Here is a 10,283-nt window from a genome sequence, read left to right on the forward strand (position 1 = left end):
ATACTATCCAAATCTGCCCCGCCACCCCATTGATAAACACAAAAAGCAGCCAACTCATCAGCTGGCTGTCGCTGATTCATCCTGCTTTAAAGGCTCAGTTAGAACAATGTTTTTTCCTTGCCTAGGAAGACAGTTCTATCTGTTCTGTTCAAACAAACAGGAGCCACCAGAAAGGAAGCTGTCTTTAAGTTAAAGGGTGCTACAGCTTTTTAAGTAATAAACCTAATTTCACAACAGGGAATGCTACCCGGAAGGGAATTTGTCGGGGCATCGTGGCTCATGCTTCATTTCTAACAAACAGCACCTTTTGTGAAAGCGTCAGTTAAATGCAATGGGCTTTGGAATCAAAACGTTTCAATTCCAGCTCAGCCCCTTACTGGCTGCACGACCTCTTCATGCCTTGGTTTCCTCACCTGTTGAATGAAGGCAGTAATAACACTCAGGTTGTGTGTGTGTGTGTGTGTGAGGAATAAGTGAAACAATGTACATAGTGCGTTCGACATACAGTTCGACACAAGCTGAGCCCTCAAATGGCATTTGTTTTTACTGTCCTTGTAATCGTTTGCAGCTGTCGTTCTGAGCATAGCTTTGTCTTTCAGGTGAAGTTTTTGGTCTGTTGGGACACAATGGAGCTGGTAAAAGTACAACAATTCAGATGGTAACAGGAGACACAAAACCAACCTCAGGGCAGGTCAGTAACGCAGACAGAAATACGGTTATTTAATTAAAAAGAAAGAAAGAAAGAAAGAAATATGATCATTAATGCTGCCTTGATCAAATGTTTTACAATGAATATTGATGACAATCTTAAAAATACATAGATGACCAATGTAATTTATATATTGAATGAAGAGGATTAATAGAAACTTTTTTCCCTAATTCCAAAAATAGTTATGAGGTGCTGAAAAGGGCTACATGTTATCTATACTATGCCTTTTATCAAATGAAGAAGAGAAACTTTAAAAGGACGTCTTTAAAATTCATACTTACATACACGTACACACACAATCTTGGACAGAATGTGAGAATGAACTTCTCGTGTAGGTGACTTTGAAGGGGAGCAGCGAGGGGGACGACCTGGGGTTCCTGGGGTACTGTCCTCAGGAGAACGCGCTGTGGCCCAACCTGACGGTGAGGGAACATCTGGAGGTGTTCGCCGCCGTGAAAGGCCTGAGGAAAGCGGACACCGCTGTCGCCATCACACGGTACACGGGGGGACACACCTGTTCGCTGCCTGAGGGTGCCGGAGACGCTTGGGAGTGACGACCTTCCTGGGAAACTGAGGTCCGGACACTCTAAATGCTGCCCAGAACACGTTGGGTGGATCGGCCGTTAGAAACTGTTTCCCCTGATTTCAAAGTGTCATTCTTTTTTTCTCATACTAAACATGGAAAGAAAAAAGTCACTATTCGTTGGTAAAATTTCTCAATACTAAACTTGAGGTATAAGCTAGCACAGAACAGCTATTTGGAGATCATGACATGTGCTTATATTCTTTTAAAAGAAAAAACTATCTTTTGCGGGGGATCGAACCAAGTCAGTTTTAGGATGGCCTGGCGTCTGTTCTCAGAACCACATTTCTGAGCTCTGCTCCCCATCCTGGCCCCGTGCGGCCCCGTTCTCCCCCCGGCTCCCCCCGCTGTCCGGAAGCCTGACCGACTGACTGTCTCCTGCAGGTTGGTGGGTGCGCTCCAGCTGCAGGACCAGCAGAAGCGGCCGGTGAAGGCCTTGTCGGAGGGAATAAAGAGAAAGGTAGGGCCGGGGCCCGGGCTTCCTCCGCGCCCCCCGCGGGTCGGTGCCAGACGCGCTGTTCCTCTGGTTGCAGCTGTGCTTCGCGCTGAGCATCCTGGGCAACCCGCCGGTGGTGCTGCTGGACGAGCCGTCCACCGGGATGGACCCCGAGGGGCAGCAGCGGATGTGGTGAGGACGTAACATGAGCGACCCGAAGTGAATTCGTTAATCCTGTAACCACCAACCTTCAAAACTGTTTGTCTTATAAAGTGAGAGACATGGGCATTATCAGGAAAAGCGATGTCTAAAGGGGAAAATCTGATAGTTTATCACAGCCAATTTTTGTTGAGAAAAAGATTCTAACAATCTAATACTCTAAAAATTTCATTGTCACCGTAGCTCGTCTGGGTATTCATATGACCCGTTTTTATATGCAATCATACCAACCTGTATTAAGTTTTGAAGTTTTCTGCAGCCTCACCTGATATATAATTCTTGAGGAAGAAAAAACGCCAAATCCAAAATGTAGTCTTTAATTATTTTAGGAATATTCTGAAATCTGACATTGTGTATTTTTAGGGTATATGTCATTATTATCTGGTTTTTTAAAAAGTTCTCATTTTCTATCTTTCTTCCTATTGCCGTCTCAGAAATATTCTTGAAATTCAGCATTTTTCTAAACAACCTTTTACCCATTATCATTCTCTACGTACAGCCCAAACCGTGCTGTGAATTATAGACCCTAATCAATAGTTTGGTAACTACCATGCCCATTGTCCCTCCGAATTCTTTTCTTTGTGTAATCTGAATATACTAATAGTTTCATATGTGCCAATTGAAACTAGTTTAAAAAACCTTTTTTTCACACTGCCCCGAGCATTCCCACCAGCAAACATCTCCCTTGACCTGACTTTAGGCAAGCGATCCGGGCCACCTTTAGAAACACGGAGAGGGGCGCCCTCCTGACCACCCATTACATGGCCGAGGCCGAGGCCGTGTGTGACCGCGTGGCCATCATGGTGTCCGGGAGGCTGAGGTGGGTGCCCGCACTTGGCCCCCAGGTATGGCCTGTTCGAACCACATTTCCCTGCACATGGTTATCACTGGGGGGAGCTGGCTGCTGGAGCTCTACCCGGTCCCACCTGAAAAATCACCAGAAGTAAGTAGCATTCTCTCTCCCTTTTCCTGATTGACCTCATCCTCTCCCTCCAGATGTATTGGTTCTATCCAACACCTGAAAAGCAAATTTGGCAAGGATTACCTGCTGGAGATGAAAGTGAAGACCCTTAGCCAGGTGGAGCCCCTCCACAGTGAAATTCTCAGGCTTTTCCCCCAGGCTGCTCGGCAGGAAAGGTAAACAGAGGTGGAGTTCTGTTTCATCTCGGTCTTTGTTTTGTGTTTCTGTTATGGCCAATGAAAAGTAAAAGCTTTATCTTCTCTCTCTTTTTTTAACTTTATGACAATTGTCTTTAATTACTAGAGAAAGGCCCAAATCCAAGGGATGCTGATTTGGAAGCAGATTCTTGTAAGGGAAACTGCATTTGGGGCTCTATGATGTGCCAGATACGTACCAACACAGGCACGTACCTAGTCCCTCTCAGTGGTCCTCTCTGAAGGGTAAAATCCTTAGTAAATGCGATCACCTGTATAAAGCTTATGCTCAGTACCAGGCATCAGTCAAAGCTCAGCGAATGATGTCTCTCAACATTTCTGTTATTATCAGTAACAGCACTTGAGGCTCAGGGTGGTTAAATGATGCCGAATAACTAGTGGTAGAGCCAGGAGGTAAACCTAGTTCTTTTGAGTTAAAGGCTATGCTTGTCTTAATGAGAAAGGATAAGAAATCCCTCTTCTTCCCTTCGTGAGACCCAGACGCTGCAGGTTTCCTTCCTTTAGGCCCCGTTCCTCCCTAAAGTAAGATGGAGCCTTCTCTTAAGGCTTCTAATGTTTCTGCTGTAGTAAATTGACCTCTCGTTGATTGAAGAGCATTCACACTGCGGCCTTCTGTGCCGATGTGTACACGTAAACAGTTGTTGTCGACATCGTCACTCCATTTTAGGCGTGTACCCCTCAGTGGCTGTGCCTTTGACACCTGGAGCTCAGCCTCACTCTTTGCTTCGCAGGTACTCGTCCCTGATGGTCTATAAGTTGCCCGTGGAGGATGTGCGACCTTTATCGCAGGCTTTCTTCAAATTAGAGATAGGTAAGAGCGACATGCAGATCTTGCATAAAACCACTACAGCAAGCACGTGAACATAAAATTGTGGTATTATACCACAAGTAAATTATTAAGACTAATTATGAATCCATTGTTTCTCAACCAGGGGTGATTTGGCAATATCCGGATATATTTTTGGTTACCGCGACTAGGGGTGGAATTGGGGGTACAATTGATATCTAATAGATCGAGGCCAGGGATGATGCTGAACATCCTACAACGCACAGGTCAGCTCCCTCCCGCCACAAAAAATGATTGGAACAAAATGTCATTAGTGCCAAGGCTGAGAAAACTGGCCCCGATTGAATGAGGCTCTGGAGGGAAGAGACCATTGGCATCTGGGCCTAGATTTGGTCTTGCGCCTGCGTACTCTCTGACAGCGCTAGACGCGGATCAGGAAGTTCCTAGGCTCTTCGATTCTGATCTAAGATTTTTGTTTTTGCATTCTGCATGGATCTATCGTGGACTAAGCTGCTGCCTGTCACATCAGTGCACGAAATCTGATAAAAAGCTGAACACTTTCCCCCTCCTTTTGATCTGTACTTTTTGCCTGTCATCTGTCATTAGAAGCCCCAGGTATCCTACTTCTTAAAGAGGTTCTTCCCCTTGAGACGAGCTTAAGGTTGCCCCAGATAGGTTTTCTTTTCACTTTCTGGTTCTGTCGGTCACCTTCACTCTATGGTCTGCAGGTCCATTTTTCACACTAACCGTTTTGGCCTTCTGTTCAGTTTTATGCCATTCCAGGGGAAAGGATTCCCACAACAGGAACCCTAACAGGAAGGGTTTTATAGCTCATTAGAAGCAGAGAGGGAGATGCTCCAGGAAGGCTGCCTCCCTGCAATACAATGAAGCCTCTTCTTAAGAGCCTTCCAGTGTTTCTGCTTTCGAAACTGTCCCCTCCCTCTTCAAATTCCTTCTAGTATCTTTAATTTGCTGAAACTGGAGTTCTCATGTAGGAGGAAAAAACTTTTTATCCATTTCCTAACTCATTATGTGAAGATTACACAAAGTGAAAAATATTGAAATATAAGCTAGCTTTTTATTTTTCCACATGTAAAGTTAGGCACAGTGACATCCTCAGTTGCAATACATTCATCGAAATCATGAGCTAGGTCAAGTAGCGTGGAAACAAAATGCATGCCCCGTGACTATGCCTTCCTTGCCGGGTAGATTCACTCTCCCACACCGCCAGAGGGCTTCTGGGTAATGCAAACGCCAGCAAAACTGGAGCCTCTCGTACCCCCTCCTTGCCCCAGTTTTGAAGACTTAAAGCTAGGAAGGTGGAACAGTCAGTTTTATCTCTCTTCTTACCCTGTTCCCTCCTCTACTCATAAGATGATGTTTTAGGCCCCTCAAGGCTGGAGTGTAAGGGGCGGGGAGGGGGATAATATGGCAGCCAGGCTTGATTTGATCATTAGAGCTATGGCATCATGGCTTCTGTGTCGAGATGAACAATCACTGGACTTTTCTCCCATGGGGTGCGTTTGTGGGTTTTTTGAAGACTCCCTCTCCCTTCCTATCTGTAGCCTCTGACCACAGCTTGCTTGGGTGGGTGATGCCTTGTCCTCTTGGTCTCTAGCGAACACCTTCCTGCCTCTCGGCCCCTTCTTGGAATTCCTTTACCCTTCCAGAAGATCCTCTATGGGTACCTTCTACTTTGCAGTCTATGAGAAACAGGTAGATTCTTCTCTAAATGTTGAAAGTGCAGGACTGTCAGCCATCCACAGTGTTTTTTCTTGACATATTTCCAAACGTGAGTCAAGGACCCATCTCCATGTCCCCACATTGTAGGCCAGCCCCACCACAGCATCAGATAACCTGGCTTTCCAGTCTTACCTCTCCACTCATGATTTCCTCCTCTTACGTGTCTGCATATTTGGGATCTCAGTCACAGTCCGGATTGGTAACAGATTGTAAACTCAAAAATGGGATAATTCAAGGAAGGTTTGTTTATAAAGCAACTGTTTGTAAAGGTGCAAGGAACATTGCAGTTCCCCGAGGCTAAACCAACAGAAGCATTATCATTCTTAAGTCCAAAGGAACTAAGAGAGAAAACAGTGACTGGAACGTGGGCGTGTGGTCATGTAGAATTTGCCACCTTGAGAGAAACAGTGACTTTCAATCAAGGGACACAGCTGGTGTTACAGAGGGTGTGAAGGAATAAAGGCCTTGGCCTCCCCTTCTGTCCCTCCACCTGGGCTGCCACTGGTGGAAGCCACAGAAGGAGCCTCTTAAATCAGTCTCTGGAGCAGAGAGCAGGGTAGGGAAGAGTGGGGACAGACGTAGTGGGGCACGTGGTAGTGTTCCAGTGCAGATGGAGCCGCCCCTTAGCTTATCCTACACAAATGCTCTGGAACCGTTGTTTTTTTCTGGTCTTGTGATACCTCTGCCCAAACTCTAATGGGAGAATATTTCTATCGTGTTACGGGACTAGATAGTGAATTTGCATTCTCATATTTACTCCAAGGATATTTATTATCTTATCTTTTATATTTAAGATCTAGTTGCATGTACTTTTTATACATGACTGGTGAAACTCTCTGAATAAAAAACATATGAATTCCTAATACACGTTCATCCTTGTGCAGTTAAACAGAACTTTGACCTGGAGGAGTACAGCCTCTCACAGTCAACCCTGGAGCAGGTGGGTCAGTGTAGAGATTTGTATGTCATCCATGGAATATAGATGTGTAATAAATGCATAGTCTTTGCACTCACTTGGAACTACAGGAAGTGGTGTGACGCCCCTCTCTCTTAAATTTTTTCTCCGTTATAGGTTTTCCTGGAGCTCTCCAAGGAGCAGGAGCTGGAAGATTTTGATGATGAACTTCACCACTCAGTGAAGTGGAAGCTGCTCCCACAGGAAGAGCCTTGAAGCCCCTAATAGCCTGTGTTCCTCTTTAAGCTTGTGACTCTTTTTTAAGATAATATTTTATAGCATGGATATACCTTATCTCAGATATGTACAAGGTACTTTTGAAACTCATATCATTTTTCTCAATAATATTACTTATAGTGAGACTAAGGAATAAAGTCAGGGAGAATAATGAGGAAGCCAAACTGTGAGCTCATGTACCAGCAACCAAACCCCATGTTTCATATAGTAGTAAACAATGTAAAAAATGCATTTATTATAGGATTGTTTATGTTTTTGAGGATGATACAGAGTTTGCTTAATTTTCTTTCTCTGAATTTCAAAATATTGGATAATTTCTTTGTGATAGAAATACAAATTAAGACAATGCTGATTTGGAGGGGAAGAGAGTTCATTGATTACACAGCGGCATAGTATTTGCTTTTTGTAATTCACTTTTTTTTTTACTTTTTCTTAATTTACTGATTTTCCTTTTCTGTCATTTTTCAGATTTTAGATTGTAGAGTCCATGTTTTGACTGTTGTGATCATAAAGAAAGTTTGAAACCTCTTAAAATAAACAATTGCAGTAAGAATTTGAATAATCAAGTTGAAAAAATATATATCTTGCTTACGATTTTGAAACATATTTCTGGTTTTATGTTTTCTTATGATGTAAGGATCTACCTTTAGGCAAAGCACTAAAATGTCATCTTAATTTCTCATGTTATGATTTATCTAACGGATGACACTGTAAACACTTTAAAATCAACACAATCTACTTGTACACTCATATTTAGTTGAGTTTCGGTTATCTACTTTCATTGTTGCATAAGGCACTAAGTTTATGGTAATTTGGTATGCAGCAATAAAAATCTAATATAGGTATATGAATAAAGTGGTGTTTAGAAAAGATGTCTTTTCCAAAGTTACAGGTCACAGGAACCCAGAATTCAAACCTAGAAGTCTGTCTGATTTAAGCTATCTTTAAGCTATCAACTACTTTAAGCTATCATCAAGCAGTATTGAACACAGGATTGAGGTTGCAATGAAGATATAAAGAACGTTTCTTCAAGTTTCTGTTACCTTTTGGGAAGTGAAACTAAAGAACACAATAGACACTATATAATCAACTTCTAATTGTTATGGTGTCAACTAGACTGACTCAAGGATTTGAAGCTAAACACTGTTTTTGCAGCCTAAACATAGCCAGTTATTATGGTAAGTAGCCTTAAACATAGCCTAATTATTGTAGTAAGTTCAAATGACCAAGTTGTAAATTTTTTAATATAAATATCTCTCATACAATTTTGAAAAGTGTTCCAAATCTTATGTTTTGTTATAACTCAGGGTCGTTACATTTTATATGCACTTGGTGTCAGAAACACAGCAACTTGAAGTCATCACAATATAATTATTTTTTTCTTTAAAATTTTTTTAAATTAAAATATAGCTAACATACAATATTATATTAGTTTCAGGTGTACACCATAGATATTCAACATTTATATACCTAAAAAAGTAAGCACCATGATAACTCTAGTAACCATCTGTCATCGTACAGCGCTATTACAATATTATTGCTATCTTCCCTATGCTGTATATCACATCCTCATGACAATTTATAAGTGAAAATTTGAACCTCTTATTCCCCTTTTTCTTTTTTAATTTTTCAATTACAGCTGACATTCAGTATTATTTTATATTAGTTTCAGGTGCACAGCATAGTGGTTAGACACATATTTAAGAAATGATCCCTGCATTACTCTAGTACCCACCTGACTTCATACATATAGTTATTACAATATTATTGTCTGTATGTCCTATGCTATACTTTATATCCTTGTAACTATTTTGTAACTGCCAATTTATACTTATTAATCCCTTTACCTTCTTCATCTGGCCCTCCAATGCCCCACCCATCTGGCAACCATCAGTTTGTTTTTTGTATCTTTTTGTCTGTTTCTATTTTTTTCATGCATTTATTTTATGCTTTAGATTCCACATATAAGTGAGATCATACGGTATTTGTCTTTCTCTGATGACTTATTTCACTTAGCATAATACCCTCTAGGTCCATCGATGTTGTCACAAATGGTAATTTTTTATTCTTTTTTATGGCTAAGTAATATTCCATTGTATATATGTACCACTTTTTCTTTATCCACTTGTCTATTGATGGCACTTAGGTTGCTTCCATAGCTTGGCTATTGTAAATAGTGCTGCAATGAATATAAGGATGCATATATCTTTCTGACTTAGTGTTTTGGATTTCTTCAGATAAGTAACCAGAAGTGGAATTGCTAGATCATAAGGTAGTTCTGGTTTTAATTTTTTGAGAAAACTCCATACTGTTTTTTATAGTGGCTGCATCAATTGCAAATCCATTAACAGTACACAAGGGTTCCCTTTTCCCCGCGTCACCAACACTTGTTGTTTGTTGATTTACTGATGATAGCCATTCTGACAGGTGTGAGGTGATATGTCATTGTGGTTTAAATTTGCATTTCTCTGATGATTAGTGATGTTGAACATCTTTTTATATGTCTATTGGCCATCTGTATGTCTTTGGAGAAATGTCCATTCAGGTCCTCTGCCCATTTTTTAATTGGATTGTTAATTTTTTTGGTGTTAAGTTGCGTGAGTTCTTTATAAATTTGGAGTATTAACCCCTTATCAGATGTATCATTGGTGAATATTTTCTCCCATTCATTAGGTTGTCTTTTCATTTTGTCGATGGTTTCCTTTGCTATGAAAACCCTTTTTAGTTTGATGTTTGTGTTTCCCTTGCCCAAAGAGATATATCAGAAAAAAAAATATTACTAAGAGCAATGTTGGAGAGTTTATTGCCTATGTTGTCTTCTAGGAGTTTTATGGGTTGGGGTCATACATTTAAATCTTTAATCTACTTTGAGTTTCTTCTTGTATATGGTATAAGAAGGTGGTCTAGTTTCATTTTTTTTGCATATATCTGTCCAGTTTTCCCAACACCACTTATTGAAGAGACTGTCTTTACTCTATTGTATATTCTTGCCTTTTTTGTTCTAGATCAATTGACCATATGGATGCGGGTTTATTTCTGGCTCTCTGTTCTTTTCCATTGATGTACATGTCTGTTTTTATGCCAGTACCCTGCTATTTTGATTACTATAGCTTTGTAATATAGTTTGATATCAGGTAGCGTGATACCTCCGACTTCGTTTCTCTTTCTTAAGACTGCTGTGGCTATTCAGAGTCTTTTACGGTTCCATATAAATTTAGGATTATTTTTTCCAGTTCTATGAATAATGCCATTGGTATTTTGATAGGGATTGCATTGAATCTATAGATTGCTTTGAGTAGTATGGACATTTTAACATTGTTAATTCTTCATATCCATGATCATGGTATGTGTTTCCATTTATTTGTATCTTCTTCAATTTCTTTCTTCAATGTCTTATAATTTTTGAACACAAGTCTTTTACCTCTTTGGGCTAATTTA

At 40.8% G+C, this 10,283-nt stretch overlaps 1 protein-coding gene across 1 annotated transcript in view; it reads left to right on the forward strand.

Annotated features, from left to right (window-relative positions):
• The window catches only part of ABCA9 (ATP binding cassette subfamily A member 9), a 51,222-nt gene extending 43,876 nt beyond the window's left edge, over window positions 1–7,346 (forward strand). Inside the window, exons 31-39 of the mRNA XM_011370410.2 lie at window positions 600–691; window positions 1,045–1,205; window positions 1,677–1,752; window positions 1,826–1,920; window positions 2,648–2,767; window positions 2,944–3,084; window positions 3,855–3,934; window positions 6,538–6,593; window positions 6,726–7,346. Coding sequence (XP_011368712.1) covers window positions 600–691; window positions 1,045–1,205; window positions 1,677–1,752; window positions 1,826–1,920; window positions 2,648–2,767; window positions 2,944–3,084; window positions 3,855–3,934; window positions 6,538–6,593; window positions 6,726–6,824 — 920 coding nt within the window. The 3' untranslated portion in view covers window positions 6,825–7,346. The remainder of the gene's footprint in view (window positions 1–599; window positions 692–1,044; window positions 1,206–1,676; window positions 1,753–1,825; window positions 1,921–2,647; window positions 2,768–2,943; window positions 3,085–3,854; window positions 3,935–6,537; window positions 6,594–6,725) is intronic.
• The last annotated feature ends 2,937 nt before the right edge of the window (window positions 7,347–10,283 follow it).

The sequence above is a fragment of the Pteropus vampyrus genome, unplaced genomic scaffold (genome assembly GCF_000151845.1).
Source record: "Pteropus vampyrus isolate Shadow unplaced genomic scaffold, Pvam_2.0 Scaffold169, whole genome shotgun sequence".
NCBI classification, from domain to species: Eukaryota; Metazoa; Chordata; class Mammalia; order Chiroptera; family Pteropodidae; genus Pteropus; species Pteropus vampyrus.